Source organism: Syngnathus scovelli, chromosome 2 (assembly GCF_024217435.2).
Source record: "Syngnathus scovelli strain Florida chromosome 2, RoL_Ssco_1.2, whole genome shotgun sequence".
In the NCBI taxonomy this organism is placed as follows: Eukaryota; Metazoa; Chordata; class Actinopteri; order Syngnathiformes; family Syngnathidae; genus Syngnathus; species Syngnathus scovelli.
The window spans coordinates 16,015,236-16,040,159 of NC_090848.1; the positions used below are offsets into that span (position 1 = coordinate 16,015,236).

At 40.7% G+C, this 24,924-nt stretch overlaps 2 protein-coding genes across 2 annotated transcripts in view; one reads left to right on the forward strand and one right to left on the reverse strand.

Annotated features, from left to right (window-relative positions):
* The window catches only part of mtor (mechanistic target of rapamycin kinase), a 58,285-nt gene that overhangs the window by 12,713 nt on the left and 20,648 nt on the right, over window positions 1-24,924 (reverse strand). The window contains exons 29-37 of the mRNA XM_049754516.2: window positions 13,517-13,592; window positions 12,551-12,690; window positions 10,733-10,833; window positions 10,174-10,289; window positions 7,319-7,396; window positions 6,351-6,458; window positions 3,557-3,682; window positions 2,028-2,159; window positions 370-485 (exon numbers count right to left, since the gene is read on the reverse strand). Of these exons, the coding sequence (XP_049610473.1) occupies window positions 370-485; window positions 2,028-2,159; window positions 3,557-3,682; window positions 6,351-6,458; window positions 7,319-7,396; window positions 10,174-10,289; window positions 10,733-10,833; window positions 12,551-12,690; window positions 13,517-13,592 (993 nt within the window). The remainder of the gene's footprint in view (window positions 1-369; window positions 486-2,027; window positions 2,160-3,556; window positions 3,683-6,350; window positions 6,459-7,318; window positions 7,397-10,173; window positions 10,290-10,732; window positions 10,834-12,550; window positions 12,691-13,516; window positions 13,593-24,924) is intronic.
* angptl7 (angiopoietin-like 7) lies at window positions 21,783-24,419 on the forward strand. Its single transcript, XM_049754529.2, has 5 exons — window positions 21,783-22,284; window positions 22,867-22,967; window positions 23,082-23,276; window positions 23,416-23,611; window positions 23,710-24,419. Exons 1-5 carry the CDS (start codon window positions 21,930-21,932, stop codon window positions 23,877-23,879), a joined length of 1,017 nt encoding a protein of 338 aa, XP_049610486.1. The 5' UTR covers window positions 21,783-21,929; the 3' UTR covers window positions 23,880-24,419.

Consider the following 24,924-nt stretch of genomic DNA (forward strand, 5'->3'; position numbering starts at 1 on the left):
ATCACCTTGAAAATGACTCTGGGAATGAATGTGAAGGTGTCTTTTAAAAACGGGGAAAAAAAACAAAAGGCTACATTTTCCTTCAATTATGTTGAGTCGGACTTTGCGTGGATGTGGATGTCTGACAGTTGGCACACCAAACTGCATTAATAATGCAGACAGACACTGTCATGAAAATAAAGCAAACTGACGCAAATGAGCTGAACAGTTATCTCAAGTATGCCTCATTAACAACTTTCCATACAGACAGTAGACATAAACCGAAAACAAGCTAGTCAAATGGCAGGAAGGACTAGATTAGAGATTTGTATAGAGGTTTGCAGTAAAGTGTACATGTTTGTTTTATTTTATTTTTAAAGGGGGACAAACCTTGCCATGAGTTTGTGGAGCTCCTGTTTGTGCTTTTGGTCTTCTGCCGCAATAGCATGCTGGGCTTGCTGCTGCATCCCTTGCACAAAATGCTGCATGTGCTGGAAGGCATCAATCTGAAGAGGTACATATGAACATTTTAGAGAATTGGTGAGTGGTGGATGAGTGGGCTTTATGACTTTTAAGTGTCACTCTGAATTAAACATATACATATATATTCAAGTTTTTTTTATTCGCCATATATATATATATATATATATATATATATATATATATATATATATATATATATATATATATATATATATATATATATATATATATGTATGTATATATATATATATATATATATATGTATATATATATATATATATATATGTATATGTATATGTATATGTATATGTATATGTATATGTATATGTATATGTGTATATGTATATGTATATGTATATATATATATATATATATATATATATATATATATATATATATATATATATATATATATATATATATATGTATATGTATATGTATATGTATATATATATATATATATATATATATATATATATATATATATATGTATATATATATATATATATATGTATATATATGTATATATATATATATATATATATATATATATATATATATATATATATATATATATATACATATATACATATATATACTACACATACATATATATATAGTACATATACATATACATCAGCATGCCGGCCGACTACTGTAAATAGAAATAATCCCTTATTAATGACTAATTTCCTGAGACTTTTCTCGTCCATATGGTGTTGCATCTTAATAAACATGACAAAAGCTACAGCTGTACCATACGGAATCAAATCGAAAACCCACTGAATCGAATTGTTACATTTTAAAATCGTTACATTCTTTAATTGTACTGAATCATTTTTTCTGGAGACCCACACCCCTGATAATAAATAAAAACGTTGCAATATTCCTAACATTTTCTTGTGAGCAAATCCCGTTTAACTGCACCTTGAACAATAGTAAATAAACTAATGTCCTTGACTTCAAAACAACTTCAATTTGTTGTGGATATGTAATATGCGGAGATTTATGGTACGTTTCAAAGTCATAATGGCCCTCTGAAGGAAAGCGTGACTACACTGTGACCTATAACAAAAATGAGTTTGACATCTGCGCTCTTGGAGTACACAAAACTACATTCATTTTAAATATCCTTTCATTTGCCAAATTCAAAACTCCTAAGTCTTAGTTTTGTTTTATTTGAAAATCACATGAAAAAAACAGTCTGAATGCTCAAGTGAATCGAAGTTTCCCTGCAAGACTTTAATTGCAAGGAATTTATTGGAAAACAAACTGGTTTTTATCCAGCTTCAATTCCATAAATCATAAACCGCTGCTCTTAAACGACTGACTCATGCACGTCTAACGTTACAGGCTGTCTTTAGAGCGAGATGAAGTTGTGATGGAAATATAAATGTCTGCGGCCTTAAACTGACATGCGGAGTCAAACCGGTCGGGCCAGACAGGATGTGCAAAAATAATATTAAGCGGTGACAAGACTAATAGCTTGAAATTCCCAACTCCTTTGTATTAGTGTATTGACATAAAAAAGGGTGACATCAAAACGAGAGCTAACTTGCGCTTACCTTGCGGGCACTCTTCCACATATACTTCATATAAGCATAGGTGACATGTGGGTGGGCTGTGGGCAGTGGGTGATCAAGTTGCTTGGAGGGGTCAACACCCAAAAGGAGCACCAGGGTCTTATGGGCCAATGCCTAGGGGGAGGAAGGGCAGTTTGAAGATAGGCAAATGCATCACAACAGGAACAAGAGCAGCGTCAGGAAGACCAAAAAGGCAATAATCTTATGATACTGTCAATTTGGAAAAACTTTAGAGCTTACAGACTTTCATTGCATAACTGCAATGACACATCTTTTGGGAAGTGGGCACTAATAAATTGTTAGGAGGCTTTGGAGAAGCAAAAAAAAAAAAAAAAAAAAAAGGCAAAAAGGAGAAGGGTTATTTTTTCCAAGACTCTGTATTAGCATTTCCCATTATGCTTGCCACTGCTTTCACTTTCACTTACATCACAGTTGGTCATTCAAGCATGTCTGTTTTGCGTGTGTGTGTGTGTGTGTGGCTGGTCGTCGGCAATGCTTTGTAATCAATGACAGTAAAACTGAGGTGAAAGATGGAAAATTACTGCAAAAGAGCAGACCCACAAATACCGTGTTTAAAAACAGATTAAGAGTCCCTGGCCACGTGATCATGGTCCAAAAACTTTGAAAAACGTGGAAATCCTTTTCAGATACAGACTTCACATTTGTATTTGGAAAAGCAGATGAAATAAACTATATATAACATACCACTCGAGTTTCATTTCATCAAACAGGATCATACCCTGGGTGAAGTGATTTCAGTTATTTAAAAGTTTAATCATTGCAACAGCAAGTGGTGAATATCAAAATCTATAGAACGGCTTTACATTACACTACAGGCAACAACTGAGTACTGTACTTCCATGTGCCCCAGTTCAGATAGTCACAGTAACCAAATCATCTTTAGGCTATAAACACACTCATACCTTTTAAACACACTCCCATTTTTGAAGATAGCAAAAGTAAAAGGACAACTGGCTGTTCTGCTCCTCCTAATGCCATTAACAAGGAACAGATAATAGTTCTACTTTTATATCAAGTGAGCTACTTGCATTTGGAATATGTTGCTGCCAACTTTGCTGTCATAGCCAAAGACCTCTCACTATTAGTGAAGCATTATGGTGAAAAATCAAAACAGACCCGACCTAGCAAAAATATTAGAATTGGCCAAACCAACAGTTGGAAAATTCGTAGAAAGAACGCACTGGTGTGCTCAGCAACACCAAAAAATCCAGAAGTCCACAGAAAATGATTGTGGCAGATGACCTAAGAATTTTTTCCCTGGTAAAGAAAAAAAAAACTTCAAGACGGTTGGCCAGAGAAGTAAAAAAAACTCTCCAGGTACAGTACAGTACAGTACAGTACAAGTGTATGTGTCAAAGACAACACTCAAGATCAGACTTCAACAAAAATAATAAAGAGATATAAACCGCTGGTTGAAGTTTGCTAAACATAAAATAAAATAGCCTTAATGCAGAACTAGTATGTGTCTGCTTCCGGGAAATGTAACTTACCAAGCGTCCACTTTTGCCACAGAGGCTGGCGTATTTCAGCCACGTCCTCATATCCTCATGGGGGCTGATCACAAGTGACCTGACCATCAGGATCCTTTGCCAGTCCTCCACAATTCGCTGACAACCCTGATAAAAAACACACGCACAAAAACAAAAAACATGGCTGAAATACTCTTTTTGTTAGACTTTAAAGCGAGGAATTACTTCATTGATATTGTAAACTCGAGAGCTGTATAGTTAAAACTACGGCGGCCATTACTGCCATTCTCAACACCTCCACACGTGAGTCTAGTAATTCCATGTGCCAGAACAAAAAACCTACGTATACTGTGCGTCATCGTTTATGAATTTCCAAGAACTAATCGCTGGCATACTCTGCTCTGACATGATTTACACAAGGAAAGCAATATGATAAATTCTTGTTTTTGCATGAAAGAGCAAAGTGGTGTAACTCAATATTTCAGGTCTTGCAATAAAGCGATGACAATATTTCAATTGCAAAAAACTTGTTGCTAAAAGGTTTCTGAGGGGATCTCGATTTTTACAGCTTTGAGTCAACTTGACAGAATAAAATGTCTGGAAAAACACTAATGCATGATAGTCGCCTACAGGTTAAGGCAAATATGACATAAAATAAAAGAGAAGTATCTGAGGAGTAGGAGCCGGACTCTAACAGATGTGTGAAGTCAGTGCCAGATGAAATATTACTCAAAAAAATAAAAATAAGGCCGTCAGTCCCTGCACCTCTGGCGTTGGCATTATAAGCTCAGTGTGCTTACTAGCACGGCCCTCGCAAGATCCCAAAGCAAATCTCATCTTTTATGATGGGGGGGGAAAAAAAATCTGTCTGATCAAGACAACCTTCATTTTACTGTGGGAGGAATTCAGTGCGTCTGGAAATGCTTTCTCTTTAACTATCATGTCTGAAAGCTTTGAAAAGTCAGAAAGAAATTTGCCAGGTGCCATTCCAAACTGTGAGAAGAAAATGGATGGACCGGGGCGAAACATGCCGCTTTTCATTTAGAAGTTTATTGGTGCGGAGCAAGCCGTTGTCAACAGTCAAATTTAAACTCCTATTCACAAAATAAAATTATTTATTGCAAATGTGAGAAACCAACAACAAAATACTGTTTTTGAAACATATAACAAAACCAGAAAATAAATAGATATTAAATCAGATTACACATACTTAGATTATAAATTATTAATAGCGAGCACAACTCTTAGCCCCCTGGCAGACAAAAGGAAGTTAAATTGGGTGATTTGTATCGGCACATTAAGTGGCACTTTCCTGCGATCAATAGAGACTACAAAATGTGGTTGAGCAGTACGACCCTGAAATATAATCTCCTTTGCCTCCCCCCCAAAATCAAAATTAATGTTTTTTTCACGCTTAAGTAAATTTAAAGAGTATGTGGCAATAACATTAATCATCGTTTATCTTTAGGGATTTTTTTCCCACCTTCTGAGGTTTGCTTTTTTATCCTGAAACAAAAACACAGGCATTTATTTTTTCTTGGCATCAACTGTATCAACTTTCACAGAGAGCCCTTTTTTTTTCTTTACAGACTATGTTAAAACAAAAGAACTTTCTGCGAAAAAGATGGTCCGTTAAATGCATTTCCTCATACAATATTTTTTAGAAGACATTTCAAATGTTTCAACTTTTGTCCCTGTACAATTTTTTCGATAGCGAGACAAAGGAAAACAAAAAACTGTAATTGATTATATCGGTTCATCATCCAGACCTTCTGCACATCAAAAAATACAACTTCAAATTTAAGGTGTCTTTTTTTTTTTACAGCCCATTTCTTCGAGGCCATCTATGGGTGACTCGCAGCAAAGGTTTATGGGTATTAATAATCACATTTTCATGCAAATGTTGGTTACAATCAGCAGAGGGGCTCCTACAGGCAGCATAAATCTTTTCAATACGATACGGAGATGAAAACACTTCACGACATTCTGACTGAAACTCTTCCATCTCTTGGTTGCACTTTGACAGAACATAAACACAGTGAGTTTATCCAAGCTTGCCAAGGTAGTGGCTACCATATATCTGCACTATAGCACTGTGAATACATTTTCTTTGACTGCCATTAGACAGATATCTCAACAAGAACAAGTAAGCTACAGGTATTTTTCTGCTTTATGTCGCATGTACACTTCAAACCCAAGAGTTAAGTTGGGCCTCAAGCTTTTATTTGTTCTGTCTTATCAACTGCCTCTTATTTTGTTCATTTTTCCCATGTTACACCATTTCCCATTTATCATAGCTATATTACTTTCGATTATATAGAAATCCATGTGGAAAAACACAATTTAGTTAAAACACAACTGATCAATTGAGTATCAACTTCTCTTATAGTTTCTCACACAAAATCAAAGGAGTTTTTTTTAGGAATGAATTTAGAATACTTACATCCATCCATTTTCTGAACCGCTTATTATATTATTGTTTTAGTATCGCTATTGTGATATCAACAGCCTCGTGAGAGAGGAAAAAATTCAAGTGAACTTTTTATACTTTAGTGTGATTCAGATACAGAGGAGCTTTCCCATGATTCCTGACAGACTATAAAACTTTGCTGGGAAACTACTCATGTATACTTGTGCACACCAACTGTATGATGTTGGCATAAAATGCCGCCCTTGAGAAACAGTAGCCTTTTCAACATCTGCTTTAAGCTGCATTTGAGCTTTTACGCGCGAGTTCATGTGTATGTGTGTGTGTGTGTGTGTGTGTGTGTGTGTGTGTGCTCGCCAGTACATCACGTTGAAGGGCTGAGGTTACCTGAAGCCTCTCCCACCATGTTTCCCGAATGATGTCCCTCCTCTCGGGCACGAGCTTGTACTGGATCACCTCCTCCAGCTCTGACAACATCTGGCATGACACCATCGCCTGGGGAACACGTAAACACGTTTGTTATGGTTTAAGCATTTAAATGTATGGAGCCGAATGTACTGTAGAATACAACAGACACGTGAACATGTGTGGCTGCCGCGAGGACATTACCAGTTTACTTGTCAACTTTTGGTAAATGTACATACATGATATGCATCAGCATTAAGCTAGCGGACTAAAGGGTAACTGGTTGCTTTATGCTTCAGGTGGAGGTGGCGTTAAACAGAAAGACACTTCTTTTTTTGAAAAATTGTCCACAAAGAAAAAATAAACAAAATTCATGCAAATGACAGCTTGTATCTTAAAAAGCTCATAAATTGGATATCTCAAAGAGTCACTAATTTCAATTCCAAATGGCATGTTTTCCTCTTTGAAGCAATCCCACTGGAGTAAAGAGCACTTCTACAGCCTCTTCTGCCACGCCTCCTTGAAGGATTCTTCAGGGATCCTCCACAGCTCCATCTTCACAGCTATCTAGATGTTGCCTACGTCTTCAAAAGGGGTCCCCTTGAGGGGGTGGAGGTTGGAACACATAGCCACATTGGGTGAGTGGGGAGATTGTTCCATCATGACAATGTTCTTCTTGGACAGTAACCATTGAGTTGTAAGCATATAGCGGTGAAGCATCTACGAGTTGTGCTACAAGTCCCTTCTTGCACACAAAATGAGGCAAATGCTGCAGGATCTCCTCATAGACGTGCTTCATGACTAGGACTATGGGCAATTATTCAAAAATGATTGTATTGCTCATTGGTGGGTGATGGAAAATGTTTCTTTACAATCCTCAAAATTACAGATCAGACTGTAACACCCTGTTTAAAAAAAAAAAGTTATGCATAGAAAGTATTTGACTTTACCCCATAGGCTCGACTGTAGCTCTCTCCAGCCATGGCAGTTAGCTCGGCATCAAGGAGGTCTCTTGCTTTGTCAATGCACTGCAAAACAAATCAAATATAATTACAGATGGATGTTGACAACAATGCCCTGCTGGTTGGTAAAAACTGTTATAAATAAGAAAATTTGTTCTGTAAGACTGGATCTGAAGGGTCACTGAAAAGTAAGCACGCCTGAGGTCTATCTGTATGAATAGGCCTTTGAATTCATTCAAAGGTTTTGGCGCTGGTTACTTATTCAATATCATGCCATTTGGAAGAAAGGAAAAAAAAGAATGAAAAGCAGCTGGTACTGGACTGCAGCCTGAATGGGGGAAAGCAGGGTAAGGATACTTACTTACTGAATCATTGTTAGCAAGACCTGCCAACAGTGACGAAAGAGTGCGACGAAGACTGAGGCCAGTTTGATGAACTGTTGAGTGGAATGTGTTAGATAAAATGAACTGTTGAAAGCAAGTGTGTGGGAGACAAGTCACCTCAGGTGTGGGGTTAGAAAAAAAAAGAATATCATTATTTATTAGAACTATGGACAACAGATCTAAGTTTCAACTACCGCTATGTATGAAGTCACTCTTGTGCAACACCTTCATTCACTGAGCATCAAAGGATTACCTCTGCTGTTTTGTTCTTTTTTCCCGCGTACAAGCTTCTGACTCAGAAAATATGAGATTTTTTTGAGGTAGTTAAAAAGAAAGGCTATTTCTTTTTAATTCAGATCTTCTAAGATGTGTAGTATTCAGAAGATGGCCAAGGCATTCCCATTTCTTAAAGTCATGTTTTGTGGCGCTGCCAATAGAAAAAGGGACAAATGATGGCTGGTGAGTAAAGACGTTCTCACAAGCCAGGGCAAACAGCTGTTTCAAAGGCCAACCACCAGCAATTATTTTTCACAGGGATGGAAAGGAAAATCGGTGTGCCAAAACACCTGTGGAGACATGCACATCATGAGGAAAGGGAATTGGTGAAGAAGGTACAATGAGTTTTTTTCTTTACAGCCTCAGTTAGTTTTGTTTACACTTGAATTACTGCCAACGGGCCCTCAGTGAACTTGAGCAACCCAGACGGCTCCTGATAAATGCAGTGTCTGGTTTTATGCAACACCTCTTCCATTCTTTTCCTTAAATATTGTGCTTATATACACTGGCGGGGCTCCTCTGACATTACATTCCAGTATGCTGCTATTTGAATGATTTGGGACAAATTGCCCTCTGTCGAGACGAACATCATCGGTGTGAAGTCTGTCTTGAGAAAGAGTAAAAGGTATAAATTAAATAAATACCCAGTAGAGGGTCGCTTATATCATCTGGGTTGTTACAGAAGACTGGGATTGTTGTGGCTATGCATCATGAGTGGAATGGACAATTTACAAAGCCACCTCAAACTACTCGCAGACACAGAAGCCCTCTGGGACTTGGCAAGCACATGTCTACTATAGCGGCAAAACAACCAGCCCATATGAAATCAAACAAATTTAAGTGTGAGGATTAAGAACCACATCCGGAAGACTAGACTGAGCTCATGTTGACATTTAAGCTTTCACCGTGCTCCATCTGCTTTTCATTGCTCATTATTCATTTTGAGTGGCTTGGTGTCAGTAAGAGTAAAACGTCTGGTCTCCCTATTCATCTAACACCACATCCTATGGGCCACACCTGGATCTAATCTCTGTCTTAGAGGGGGGTGAGTTGGGGAGCGCAGAGGGCAAGTTTTGGGGGCTCTGTTGTGAAAAGGTAACACGGTGGACGAATCCTAGGAAAGTGGAGGAACAGGTGTCCAAGGTGAAGCTTGTATTCATCAGAACTGTTGGCAAGCAATTCCAGTGAGAGCATCTCATTTGCATTGAGGACTTGGCTCTAAGGACATGGATTTGAAAGCTGCAGGTTCAACAAATGCGTACATAGAAGCATATCAATTACCAAGTTTCACGTAATTACGGATATACAGAGCAGCATTTAAGACCGTGTTCAAACAAAAGCACACGCGTTTTGAAAAGCACATTTGGCCCTGGGTTAGTTTTCAAGTAGGCCTTAATACCATCAGATCAAATGTTGACCAGCCAACACCATAAACCAGTACATGTCAACCTGATCTGATAACGTTTGTGATACATTGTGTGCCTAAAAAGAACAACAATGGAGTCAGTTAAGTTGCACTTGCTTAAAAGGAAGGCGGCGGGGTTACCACATGACTTGATAGAAAACAATAAGGATAGGGAACAACAAATGGCAGCATCAATGCCTTTTGGGTTTAATAAGGTAATACTCATATAAATATACTTATTTTAATTTACTATATTATGTAGTGACTTGTACTGATTTGGAAATAAAATAAAATAATAAAATGCAAATAAAAATGCATTCAGCTTGTTTTGTACGTTATTATACTGCACGGCGAACATAGAACTCGGTATCGTATCGTATCTTCCAGCGTACCCTGAAAACAGGAACGAACTTTGAATCGTGGGAACCTGAAAATGATAATCTAATGCTTCTAAGGTAAGTTACATAACAATTCAATGCCATATAAGTATCACATCATTAAAACAACTTTTGTGAACACACTAAGGCAATGAGGGAATTTGATAGTCTGGAATATACGTAGACATTTTTGGTCCTTTAATACGCTGTCCAATGAAGTAAACTTTGAATGGATTGTTCAAAAGACTAATGGAAATTCCAGAAACTGTGAGGCTATTGAGCGATCCCATGGTATGTCTTCAGGTTTTCTATAAATACAGCCATAATGCACTGTACAGCAAATGGGGGATAGAAGTTCGCTCTGCTGGATGTATTCAAAATATTGTGACATAACATAAGTACCTGCTGGGCCAATGAGAACAGGTCCTGATGCAAGGCTAGCACTGCCCTGTAGAAGGCACCATCGTGTGTATCTCTCGGGATCATACATGTGTACTCCTCCATGCTGTCCCAGTGCCCTGAAGGAAAAACAATCAAAATGTAAAAATGATTGCACAAGGATGTGACGATGATTTGTCTTTAGTTGACCATGACTTATATAAGAGAAAAATCATTAAATATGACTGAATATTTGTAAATGATATGCGGTCAGGATAGTCTTCATATAGTAGCTTGGGTGGTTCAAGGCAAAGCCACAGACCACAAATCTCAAGGGATGCTCTTTGACTGTGGCAAATGTTTTCGCTCCACATTTATGCATTACAGCGTGTCAATATTGTGGTTGGCCACTTCCATGTTATGCGAGGGGGCGAATGTTTACATTTCATTGCCACCCTCTGCATCGTTCAGTCACCCATTTGCCGCAATGGCTGCGGCTCTACATGCATATAATTTACAAAAACTGCTCCTCATGAACTAATCTAGAGCTAATGTAGCCGTGATTGAAAAGTGTCCGAGTTACCCAGTCCCCAAGCAGCCGCAGCAGCCATACGAGCCATCTTGGCCTGGGTTTCTTCACTGACAAGAGTCCATTCCTCACAGCACTGCTGGTGCAACTGACCCCTTAAAAAACAACAACAATAAAAATCAGCATGGGCTTCAAGTGTTCATGTACAAAAAAAATACAGTGGACCTTAAACATCCTCAATTTACAATTCGGAACAAAACAGAACAATACACTTAATCGCAAAAGTACAAAACTTTGGGAAAAGGTTGCATTATAGAGTGGTTCCACGTACGTACACCAGATGCAGAAATTTTGCACTGCAATATTTTTACCTCACTTTCGCTGTGAAGAGTGTAAGCATTGCAATGACAAAATTCAGACACATCATGACCGTTAAATGGGATTGCTCAGTCATGGTGGCGGTCTGCCAAGTAACCTCCAACAAAGCTTAGACTGTGGGAAATGAGCCAATGAAGAACCCATTTTAGTCTAGATCCAGACAAATTGGATGTATTTGAGCCAAGGAAGCTCAGATGCTTCACCATGCCAAATTTCATTTACAAGATATTAACTGATTTCCTTCATAGTGCTTATTGCCCTTTTGACTACAGATAGATTTTTTTATTTAACATTTCAATTTGTCTTTCATATACTCTTTCAAAATAAACATCTCAGACAAATGTAAATTTCATGAACACACTGATGACGTCAAGTACGTTACCTAACAAATCCAACGGCATCTATTGCAATTCATTCCACAAAACATTTTTTTCAAATAACCGCACCTGTTTTTTCATTCTACAATGGTATGCAGTGTTAAATAGTAGGATGTGTGAGCCGCACCTATCACACAAATCATCTGTGAATTACGCTTTCATCATTTCTCATTGAAAACATTATTGAAAAGAATTGAATTTATTTTGTATGAGAGAGGTGATTCAACATCATGAAGTAGATTGTGCTCAACCTACAGTAGAGGTTACGCTGTATTTTGAACAGGACACACGTTTACCATTTTTAAGGAATTCCTCTTAATGCATGTGTACTTTTAGTTAGGATGGGATTTCTACTAAAGCCTTCCTGTATTATTGTTATTATAACTCTACTTAAACTCTTTGACACCAGTTTTGGATTAGCACAATGAGGATCTGAACAATATCCCTTAACCTGACAGGCAACTTCAATCTTCATTGACTCATGCCCCTGTCAAATGTTATATAATCTTCAGACTCTACAGGTTCTCACACACACAAAGCCCAGCCTCAGCAAAATCATTTTCTTGCTAAATAAATATCATATCATTTCCCAAAATGACACCACTGACAACAATCACACCAGAGTAGTTACATAAGTCGATTGCCATCTGTTAAGTGTCAGTATTTCAATAATTAGCCTCCGCATACAGCGTTTGGATCTTTTTGACATGACTGTCATTTTCCCAAAGAATGCTTTCTGAGGGCCAGCCGTCACTATGGTGAACTTTCAGTAGAGTTGCTGCACCTCTAACCAGGGTTGGCTCTCCTTCATTCTTTCCGGATTGAATTACAGTACTTCAGTCAACTCAAAGGAACATTTTTTCAATCTTTTCACCTCCGTCAAAGGGAGTTTTGTAAAGACAGATTTGGAAAAGGCTGCTAAGGCAGCGCTCACGGGCATGAGTAGCGTATTCACACCACATTGACTCCCGCACAGTCCTACACAGGATAAAAAAAAAATAAAAAAAATAGGAGATGGTTGATGAATTCACTATAAGTATTTAAGCACACAGCTGAAAGGCTAGAGTAGCGGGAGAATAGCACTTCTGTCAAACTAAAGATATAAATAATCACATACCATTCTCCCAGTGCCTCTAAGCACCGCATTCTACCCAGGATGAGCTCTGGATCCTCTTTGTTCATGTCGATCTTCTTATCGTATGCCACCAGAGCATCTTCCCACTCATGGAGCTTCTCATACCAAGTGGCTTGGATTTCCTAATCAAAAAGTGGTAAAAGTGTAATAAAAGCATTGTTTGGACCGCTGCATTACAAATTCAGTCTTACATTTTGTGTCAAAGCTCAAACACGAGATGTAGGACAAGATACAATCTTAGTAATACACCTTACAAGTCATTTTTACCTTGCTGTGTCTTTTTTCAAGGCATGTGTACAAGAGCCTGCAAAAATTGCTCATCTGGGACTTTAAACATCGTTCCTCAGCCTGTTTTTTCGTGGCACCCTGTGGTTTGTGTTTCTATTCATACTCTTTCGACACAGTAACTACATACCTTCGAAATCTGGTTTTTCAATCACGGTTAAACTGTGCTGTCATTGCACTTTTTACATGAGAGCGTAGTTTATATTGCCATCACTAACTGTTGTCTCCAACATCATTCTGAAATCACTTTGGTGGTTTAATTAGTGTGATAAAACAAATGCATAAGGTGCAACATGGGGGAATGCACATTTTCTGAAAATATATCAGCATTCTTCAATTAATTTGATAATGTGTGCACTGTCTAAATTGTAGTCTTTATAAGTGGGAAAATACTCCCCCAAGGCAAGTCAGAAGAGTAAATGGGTTTCCCACATGCTGTATTTTCAGAACAAGGTGTTCTGCAGATATGTAGCTAGAATGACCAAGGCTACCTCCTAAAGAGGTGTAAGCAGACACAAGACCACCCACTGTACACTTCATGAACATTGTATTTCATTATGAGAATGTATGCTGGTGTTGATAAGGTAATGGTGACATTGAGAATTACCTACATCCACTGCCAAGTGTTAAAAATGCAATGTCAACTTGTAAAAAAATACTTACCAGCTCACCAAAATGTTTCATGGCATACTCCAACACACCAGATGCGGCTTCTGGCTGCTGCAATTTATTGTTGATACTGGGAAATAAAAACAAAAAAAGATACACAGGGGCTTTCAGACAAATATCCACACAAATGTTGTATTTGTGGAATCTTTGGAATCAGATGCTTTTTGCTTTTCATAAAATGGGAGTCAAAGCTTCAACGATAAGTATAGGTTATCAATAAAATGTACATTAAGATGCAAACTTTGTTGTAATATTTCAAATTACAAATTCAAAGCATTGCATATTTACTATTGACAGAATGGTCAAATATAGAAAGCACAAGCTATGGTGTATGAGGTAATGAGGTAGTGTCATTACATCATTTCACATGAGGAAGTAAAGTGCTAGAGTGGAACCTTGGGTTGCAGAATTAATTTGCTCAGTGAATCTGCTCTTAAATCAAAATAATTGCAAACTAAATTAATATTTCCTATTGAAACAAACAGATATGCAATTAATCGGTTCAAGAAGTACATTATAAAATAATTTGATTATATAATAGTTTGGCAAGCAGACAATCTCAAAATAAAAAAAACAATGAAGATTCATTGATTAGCATACATAATTATTGAATAATTTGATAATCAATCAATTGTCAATTAATCAATGGCTACACTTCGAGTCAGCATTTATTCTTAACATGAACCTTTTGCACTTGATGTAAATAAGACTACGTATTTGTTAATCCTCTGAACCCACAGGTTACTCGCAATCTTGAGCAATTCTATCGTGGCAATGGTATGTAAGTGGATTTTGTTGAAATAAACAGAGTGACTGACATCTGCCACACTTGTGTGTATGTGTACGTTATCTTTCACCGCAAGTCCGGTGTGAGCACCCTGAACTGAACAACATCTGGAAACACTCCTGTGAAGGGCAACTGCACTGTACTTCCTTAATGGGAAAAGCCATGAGCGGCCACAACCAATATGCCTGTAAAATGAAGCGTGTGATAAATGCTGGTATGCAGCGGAGTTCCTGAGGACAGTCGATGAGGGCTACCTGAGCATATTTGTCAGAAATTACTTTTGACAGTTCACACAGTTGAGGTCCCGATGTGATGAAATGGCTCTGCATGTGACCGCTGCAAATGATCTAAAGCTGCTGGTGCAGATGTGAATGCGTGACAGGTACAATTAATATGCACACCAGGAGTTAACTTGAATAGAAACCAAATGTAGCCACTGTGAGCAATGTAACTAAACTCTGAAGTCTGAAAAGATCATTCACCAGCATATTAATCAGAAAGCACATTTTTAGCAGTGGGTGCAGAATAAAAACAAAACAAAAAAAGACAAACACCGAATTGTTAACCTTCATGGAGTTATCAGCACCTATTTTTTGTTTTCAACAAAAAAGAACCAGGATTTGTAAAACTAAAATGAAGTGTTTTTCTTGATACAGATTATTTTGATCACTCCTAGGATGGTAATCATACAAAATTATCCACCACAAAATATATCGATGCAACATAATCAAATGAGAAAATAATAAACGAAATAATATGAAAAAAAATGCAGCATATCACATGATCAAACTGAAAAAGAGGTTGGCAGACCTTTGTGTGCTCAGCGATAACCATGATAATTTAATGACATATTAATGCCAAACATTTTCAGATCCAATTATATTTGCAGGGGCAGCGAACAACAGGAATAGTAAGGGGTTAACATGGAGACTCGAATCCAAACTTGCAATAACATTGTCTTCTTTATCAATGGTGTAAAACAAAAGGCATTGTGCACAATTTATATTTCTACTGGGCATCCATGCTGTGCAACACAGAAGCAGTTAAGGTATGCTAAAATTGCCCAGATGTGGGTTTTCATTAGAGGAGACAACTGTGGATAACAATCTTCTCTTCTATGGACCCTGGAGATTTAACTGGCCCACAGCTAAGACCATCTGGCTGCCAGCTTCCAGGACACATGCAGTCTAAACACATTCATATGACAAGACTCTAACATCATGTTCCCCATCTTAACGATTTAGTAAGGACAGACCTTCAAGACTAGTGTCAAAAAAACCTAGAACCTGAGTTCTGATTTAAAAAGTGAGGCCGTTGGAGGTGACGGCCAAGGGTTGAGCTCTGCCAAGACCAAATTCAGAGTAATTAACTGTTAAAGCAAGTTTCGAAAATGTGCCGTGTATGCAAAATCGAATTACTTGGACGGTGAATTCCATCAGAATTATTGGCAAGCGAGTTCTCCACGAAAAGAGAAGATGAAAACGGATACCAGTTGTAAGGAGGAATGGCCCGGCAATTGACTTCAGAATGTAAACAAATTTAAGAAACCTGAGAGACCATTAAGTTAAAAAAGGACAATTTCAGACTGCATAGAAAAATATTGGGACTAAAGTTGGTTTTTCTTCATTGAATAAAAAGATTTACTTTCGGATTCAGTGACTCAGACCATTTAATTCCCTTCTGATTACTAAAACAGGCCTTTGCTCTACCTTTGCCCCTCAAATATCGAGGAAAAAGTGGTGTACAGTACATTTACTGTAAAATAAATCATCAAATGCTATCTTGGCTTTCCACGATTAATGCAAAGACTAACTATAAACAAACTTTTGATATACTTAATTATCAGTTGTTTCTATACATTTGATTATTTTTCAATCAAACGTTTTTGAGTAAACTTGGAAGAAAAAGAAAAGAAAATGGAAGAAAGTACAACAACACGCTCATCTAATTGTAAATCCTGTAACGTACGCAAAGCTAACAAAGAGGAATGCCAAACCTCACTACAGGGCCTAATCTAATTTGAAAGAAATCCACTTAGTCATAGATATACAAGGGCAGCCAAACGCTCATCTAACCCTAAATGGAATAAAAACAAAAAAATATATCAACTAGGTACTGGGAACGCAAAGTCCAGAAATTAATACAGGACCATCAAAAGTACAGTTGAGGTATTCACGTAAGAAAAGTTAAATAACTCTGATCTTTTTACATCAGTGATTGGCTGATGATCAGTTGAGGGTCACCCCACCTCTCGTCCAAAGACAGCTGGAATAGGCTAAAGCACGCCCATGAGAGGAGTGAGAATAGTGCCTCAGAGAACTGATGGATGGACATTTTTACATATGGATGAAGGATAAACCACTTTGATGCTGATAAGGGATCTTACGTCATTCCCAACCCAGACTGTGAAACTATACCCACCAACTCTATACTAGAGTTATGACCGTTTTTTCCAGCCATCCATTATTTAAATGGCTTTACCCTCACAAGGATTGCAGGTGTGTTACAGCTAAAACAAAACACCAGTTGGATCGCACACTTAAAAGTGTCTTGGGAGTGGCTGACGTTTGACCTCTGACACCATAAAGCTATTCGGCATGTACTTTTACCAAACAGATTCTACTAAATGGGATAACATTAGTCCTTTCTAACACTGTGAACAGAAACGCAACAGGGAACAGTTTCTGTTTTTCTTCTGTTATGTTGCCTCAAGCATGTTGTGCTTTCAGCTGGAGAAACTATTGAAACATTATCACCAACTGGGAGACCAGAGCAGACCTGTTTCCTGGGCTCGTCACCTTCAGGTTAAAGGGCCGGCAGAACAAAGTGTCTCTGGTGGCCCCACCCCTTAAAAAAATGGAAGTGACCTCATTGGAATGCTGTTGTTACTGTGTGTGTGTGTGTGTGTGTGTGTGTGTGGGGGGGGGGGGGGGGGGGGGGGTTGTGAGCTACTCTATGGTCTATTTGTGCAGGATGTTTGTCTGAGCTACTGGTTTGGAGGGTGGTAAATGGTTAGCCGATGTAGTGGCTTGCGTTTGATGTATAACCGATAGCACCTGGCAGTCATCGCTAGCTTAGGCCACCAGGACATCTGAAGGTCTGCCAAGTAATGAAGTCAGCCACTCAGAGCTGCACAATACCCCCAGTGTATTCATACAGTATAGTCTCCAAGCACATGGAAAATACTATGGTTGTATAGTTCATTTAAGAGAAAGTCAAAAGGTTCAACTCGGTAGCAGATAATCTATTGCATTTTTTTTCATTTCAATATTTTTTATTTTATTATTTTTAAATCAGGCCCAACGCAAGGTGACAGTAATTCATCTCATATTTATTCCAGAGGGTCCTTTAAACTAGCATATGCTGGTCCATTTTAATCGAACTCATTTAGATTAGATATAGTCGGACTAGCCTCCACGCACAGTTTGGGTTCCAGTACAAGCCCTCTCGAGAGGGGCTGGACTCTCTTCCACTCTGGAGTTGCCCACGGTGAGAGGCGGTGAGCAGGTGTGGGTATAATTATTGCCCCCCCGGATGGGCCCCTGCACATTGGGGTTCACCCCGGTGAACGAGAGGGTAGCCTCCCTCCGCCTTCGGGTGGGGGGGGACGGGTCCTGACTGTTGTTTGTGTCTATGCACCAAATGGCAGCTCAGAGTACCCACCCTTCTTGGGGTCCCTGGAGAAAGTGCTGGAGAGCGCTCCTTCTGGGGACTCCATTGTTCTACTGGGTGACTTCAATGCTCACGTGGGCAATGACAGTGAGACCTGGAAGGGCGTGATTGGGAGGAACGGCCCCCCCGATCTGAACCCGAGCGGTGTTCTATTGTTGGACTTCTGTGCTCGACACGGATTTTCAATAATGAACACCATGTTCAAACATAAGGGTGTCCATGTGTGCACTTGGCACCAGGACACCCTAGGCCGCAGTTCGATGATCGACTTTGTAGTCGTGTCATCGGATTTGTGGCCGCATGTTTTGGACACTCGGGTGAAGAGAGGGGCGGAGCTGTCAACTGATCACCACCTGGTGGTGGGTTGGCTCCGATGGTGGGGGAAGATGCCGGTCCGACCTGGCAGACCCAAACGCTCTGTGAGGGTCTGCTGGGAACGTCTGGCAGAATCTCCTGTCAGGAAGAGCTTCAACTCCCATCTCCGGCAGAGCTTTTCCCACGTCCCGGGGGAGGCGGGGGACATTGAGTCTGAGTGGACCATGTTCCGCGCCTCCATTGTTGAGGCGGCCGACCGAAGCTGTGGCCGTAAGGTCGTTGGTGCCTGTCGTGACGGCAATCCCCGAACCCGCTGGTGGACACCGGCGGTAAGGGATGCCGTCAAGCTGAAGAAGGCGTCCTATCGGGCCGTTTTGGCCTGCGGGACTCCGGAGGCAACTGACAGGTACCGGATGGCCAAGCGGAACGCGGCTTCGGCGGTTGCTGAGGCAAAAACCCGGGCATGGGAGGAGTTTGGTGAGGCCATGGAGAATGACTTCCGGACGGCTTCGAGGAAATTCTGGTCCACCATCCGGCGTCTCAGGAGCGGGAAGCAGTGCAACGTCAACACTGTTTACAGTGGGGATGGCATGCTGCTGACCTCGACTCGGGACGTCGTGAGTCGGTGGGGAGAATACTTCAAAGACCTCCTCAATTCCACCTACACGCCTTCCATGGAGGAAGCAGGGCCTGGAGACTCTGAGGCGGATTCTCCAATCTCTGGGGTCGGTCACTGAGGTAGTTAAAAAACTCCTTGGTGGCAAGGCCTCGGGGTGGATGAGATCCGCCCGGAGTTCTTAAAGGCTCTGGATGTTGTGGGGCTGTCATGGCTGACACGCCTCTACAACATTGCGTGGACATCGGGGTCAGTGCCTCTGGATTGGCAGACTGGGGTGGTGGTTCCCCTCTTTAAGAAGGGGGACCAGAGGGTGTGTTCGAATTACAGGGGAATCACACTCCTCAGCCTCCCCGGTAAGGTCTATTCAGGGGTGCTGGAGAGGAGGGTCCGTCGGGAAGGTCGAACCTCGGATTCAGGAGGAGCGGTGTGGCTTTTGTCCTGGCCGTGGAACAGTGGACCAGCTTTACACCCTCGGCAGGATCCTCGAGGGTGCATGGGAGTTTGCCCAACCAGTCCACATGTGTTTTGTGGACTTGGAGAAGGCGTTCGACCGTGTCCCTCAGGAGGTTCTGTGGAGGGTGCTTCGGGAGTACGGGGTGCCGAGCCAACTGATAAGGGCGGTTCGGTCCCTGTATCACCGATGCCAGAGTCTGGTCCGCATTTCCGGCAGTAAGTCGGATTCGTTCCCAGTGAGGGTTGGTCTCCGCCAAGGCTGCCCTTTGTCACCAATTCTGTTCATAATTTTTATGGACAGAATTTCGAGGCGCAGCCGAGGCGTTGAGGGGGTCCGGTTTGGGGACCTCAGCATCGCGTCTCTGCTTTTTGCAGATGACGTGGTGCTGATGGCTTCTTCAGGCCGTGATCTCCAGCTCTCGCTGGAACGGTTCGCAGCCGAGTGTGAAGCGGTCGGGATGAGGGTCAGCACCTCCAAATCCGAGTCCATGGTCCTCGATCGGAAAAGGGTGGAATGCCTTCTCCGGATCGGGGATGAGATCCTGCCCCAAGTGGAGGAGTTCAAGTGTCTTGGAGTCTTGTTCACGAGTGAGGGGAGGATGGAGCGCGAGATTGACAGGCGGATCGGCAGTAATGCGGACCCTGTACCTGTCTGTTGTGGTGAAGAGAGAGCTGAGCCAAAAGGCAAAGCTCTCAATTTACCGGTCGATTTACGCTCCTACCCTCACCTATGGTCACGAGCTATGGGTCGTGACCGAAAGAACGAGATCTTTCGGTACAAGCGGCCGAAATGAGTTTTCTCCGCAGGATGTCCGGGCTCTCCCTTAGAGATAGGGTGAGAAGCTCGGTCATCCGGGAGAGACTCGGAGTAGAGTCGCTACTCCTCCACGTTGAGAGGAGCCAGATGAGGTGGCTCGGGCATCTTATCAGGATGCCTCCTGGACGCCTCCCTGGGGAGGTGTTCCAGGCATGTCCCACTGGTAGGAGACCCCGGGGACGACCCTGGACGCGCTGGAGATACTATGTCTCTCAGCTGGCCTGGGAACGCCTTGCGATCCCCCCGGGATGAGCTGGATTAAGTGGCTGGGGAGAGGGAAGTCTGGGATCCCTCCTAAAGCTGCTGCCCCCGCGACCCGACCCCGGATGGATGGATGGATGGACGGACGGACGGATGGATGGATGGACGTTTAAAATGACTAATTTTCATATCTACTGGCAATTTTGAGAAAAGAAGCCCACCTCAATTTCCAACCTAAGATTTGATGAAAACCATATTGCTCAAATCTTATGTTTAGCTTTGATATCCCTCCAATATCGATACAGCTTAACCCATACAGGGTCACAGAGAGCCTGTAATCAATCCTAGGTGATTTTGCACAAGAGATGGGGTAGCCTATCTGCCAGCCAACTAAGCCTTGACACGTAGCGATAAACATACGCCTACGAGCAACTGAAGCCTTCAAGGAATCTGGTCTTTCTATGTCGGAAGAAGCAGAGACCATAAAAACTCTAGAGGCCTCAACAAGCCACTGGTACAAACATAATTGTTTGCAAGTGAGGAAGCCATACTCATAATTGGATGATATTGTATCAGAATTTTAAAAAAATGGATTCCTTAAAGGATTGTGAGGATAGGGTAGAAAAGGGTTAAGTTAATAACCGTTATGTAATTCAAAATGTTGAATAAGAATTTGCTGCTTTTTTTTCACCCCATGAAATTGAACCCATGAGTGTTCTGCTGACAGCTTAGCTCCAGCGGGGTCACTGGTTCATACCAAAACATCTTTCGGTATATGTAGTGACAGAAAAGCCTCCAGTGAGCATTTTGTAATTACAGCACTATGTCAGCCACCAGATTGGGGAAAATGCAATTAGCTTCAAAGGTGATCCACAGTGACTAAACAAAGGACCAACATCTGGTAAAGAGACAGCAGGTAAGGTCATTTAGTGAGCATGCAGCGTCTCATGAGACATGTTAGAGGGTAGCTGTGTTTAAGTGTGCTGTTTCCAAGGGAAAACTGTGCGCTTGTAAACATACAGGCAAATGAGGACATACGGGAAGGCAAATTCATCACATTTTTCCATACAGAGCTTGACACACATTGGTGAATTTAAAGGATTCACGAGTAAGTAAATGACCAACTATTAGCACTTCACCAACCTTCCCTGTAATTATTTAGAACAAAGTAAAAAAAAAAAAGGAAAACGGAAAGAGGAAAACAAAAAAAAAACCCCATTACATTCCAGAAGAAGAAGAAAAAAAACACTAAGCAGATTGTGAGTACAGCTTCTGTCGAATGAGTGAAAGTAAATTTGAAAGGACGGTAGAGGGACAGGGATGAGAGAAGCCTTACATCCAGGGGGTTGAGCATGGGAGAAGGGGGAGGACCCACATGCAAATATTTAAGATGCTCCTCGAGAGGAGGTCTTCATTGAGGCAACACAAGTGAGCTGCCATTCAAAGAAGAGCGACTGAGCAACCACAACTCGACTGATTGCGTCTGGGCTCCAAAAGCAATTCGGAACAACCAGAGTCAAACTATAGAACAATTTCTTTCAATATGTCAAAAGTCAATCTCAGCATTGTGGCAGTCACCCTTCTTCTGGTGGCGGCAACTTGGGCTCAGAATCCCAGGAAGGCATTGAAACCACCAAAGCCAAGCAAGGCTCAGTGCTGCGATGAGGTGCGTTCTCTCAAGGTTCAAGTGGCCAACCTGACCAGTCTCCTTGGGGAACTGAGTCGCAAGCAGGAGGCAGACTTGATGAACGTCGTGAGGCAAATCATAGACCTGGACAAGCAAAACCGCCAGCAGGAAGCCAGGGTCACAGAGGCCGAGAGCAAGTACTCTGAAATTAACAACCGCGTGGAAATCATGCAGCTTCAGTCTCTGCAGTCTGCTCCACAGACAACATCAGGTGAGTATCCATGCTTCTATTGTAGAGTCCAAAAAGAAGTATTTTAAAATGTTTGTGTTAGAATCTCTTTGCATTGCTACTATTTTAACCCACCTCCAATGATCATTCACCATCAGGCGGTATCTTTGCAAACATACCTGAGAAAATCATTAATTAGCTTTCTCTATATCTAGACAAAATCCTTCAATTGGAACTGCAAGTCTGACAACTGTCAATCTGACCTGTCAAAGCCGTTTCAGTGTTAAAACAACACTAATCAGTGCTGCCTGCCACAGCGAAGTAAACCAGGCATGACATCATTTATTATTTCAGTAACTGGATCATGTAGTCTGACAAGGGTCACTACGAAAGTGAACAGGACAACTTGACAAAATTTGACAAGAGCACAGAGCAGGAAGGGACTTAGATTGGGCTAGATTTAAGACGTCATTAGAAGACCTGTTAGAAGATATCAGAGGAATGCATCCCTACTTCTTTTACACTACTACACAGTGATGCAGGGGAGAAAGAGAATGAACTACCGGATGCATATTTAGCTTTTAATTGTTTGGGAAGGTTGACTGACAATGTTCTTTTATCCAGATGCCATATATGACTGTTCATCACTCTACACCAAGAACTATAAGATCTCTGGAGAGTACAAACTTCCAAAAGACGAGTTCCTGGGAACCCCTGAGCTAAGTGTGAGTAATACTGAAGTTTTCTGTATTTGGTCTTCTCTAACTTTATCCTTCAGGTAGAGCATGATGAGTGTTTGGATTTTCACTCTGGTAAGACATACTGAAAATCGTTTTTAGGTGTTCTGTGATATGGAGACAAACGGAGGCGGCTGGACTCTTATCCAGAGGCGTAAAGTTGGGCTGACGTCATTTAACCGTGACTGGAAGCAGTACAAAAGCGGATTTGGATCCATCCGCGGAGACTTCTGGCTTGGCAATGACCACATATTCCGTCTAACAAGGCAGCCCAGTGTGCTAAGGATTGAGATGGAGGTAGGTGCTGGCAATGCCAGGTCTAGATCCTTTTAAGAAGAAAAAAACCAAAACATAAATCCATGCATAAAACATTTTTATAACCACTAGTATGAGTGTAAAAAAATGATTATGCTTCAATTAAACATTTCAAACGCAGGACTGGGAAGGAGAGACTCGTTATGCTGAGTATGGCTTTTTCACCGTGGCCAATGAGCTCAACAGCTACAGGCTTTTCCTTGCCCACTATAGAGGCAATGCTGGAGATTCCCTGCGCTACCATAACAATACCAACTTCAGCACCCTCAACAAAGACAATGACAAGTGTGTCGATAACTGCGCTTCATTACGCAAAGGTAATTCAAATAACGGAACAATGACAGTTTTATAGAGACTTAACAAAACAACTTAACATAAATGTTCATTGTCTCAACTCAATGTCATCTCTTTGTAGGTGGTTACTGGTACAACTGCTGCACCGACTCAAACTTGAATGGAGTGTTTTACCGCTACGGTGAGCACACGAAGAGCACAGATGGGATCACTTGGTATGGATGGCATGGTCCCAATTACTCCCTCAAAAAGGTGGAGATGAAGGTCCGGCCAGTAAATTTCCAGCCATAATTTCTACAGATGTACATCCTTGATCAAGATCCCATGAGATCTCAACTTATACATCATCAGCCAAATGATGGCTTTCCCGCAGTTGCCAAAGGAAGTCAATTTATTTGTTTTTGGCCTGATTAGATTCAAGTCAGTTGAATGTTTTGTTGGTATTCGGGTGTGGTTGTAAATTGTAGTTGTGTTTAATATATTGATCAGTAAAATATTGCATTTTTAAAATATATGCTCTTTTTTTCCCACTGTACCACATGGGTGGCTGGATTATGACTCATTTATACTTGCAAACATCAAGAAAACATTTTTTTGCTACTTTATCAGTAGCAAAGCTACGTCAAGATGGATACAATTTATTTCATGAATGGGTAAAACCCTTTTGTTTCAATTGTTAGAATAGGGCCAAATATATTTTATTTGTGCTGCATTTTATTTTAAAACCAACTATTGATGTCTGAAATTTGTCATTTGTGAAATGTGTACAGAGCTTTAAGTATGCCGTTTTTATGTGACAGAAAATAAAAATATTTTTTAAACGAAATGAAATGCCTAACAATTAACTTTGAAACGTGACTCATTCAAAGCATAATATAGTATTCTCACCATTCATACCAAACCTATTTGCTTTGAGTTACTGACCTCTGACTCTGACCACCTGACATAAGGTCTTAAGGTTGCTACCACAGGAATGAAGACCACCCACAATACACTATTCTGTCATCAAGAAACATGCTTCATGGGTTTATTTTGCTATGTTTTCATCAATAAGTTTGTTAAAGCACTGATATTATTCTAAAACAAAAACATTCAAAAGAAGCTCCTGCCTCTGGAAAATATGTAGTAGGCTTGTCAGCTTACAAGGTGCCACATTATGTTTGGTTTACATCTAAATCAGGCTGTAATGGTATCCCCTCCCTTTTGGAAGAAAGTACAGGTGGAATAAAGTCCACCAAAAGACCTTTGGAATGTGGTGGAAGACTCGCTAATCCAATTCTACGAAAGTCATCAAACTGCAAAAACATTGTGGAAAACGATAATAATGTGAGCTTTT

Excerpts from the sequence above, each read along its gene's own strand:
- angptl7 (XM_049754529.2), top strand. The coding sequence starts at position 21,930 with ATGTCAAAAGTCAATCTCAGCATTGTGGCAGTCACCCTTCTTCTGGTG. Across the intron at positions 22,285-22,866 it reads TGCTCCACAGACAACATCAG|ATGCCATATATGACTGTTCA; the intron begins GTGAGTATCCAT and ends TCTTTTATCCAG. Across the intron at positions 23,277-23,415 it reads TGCTAAGGATTGAGATGGAG|GACTGGGAAGGAGAGACTCG; the intron begins GTAGGTGCTGGC and ends TTTCAAACGCAG.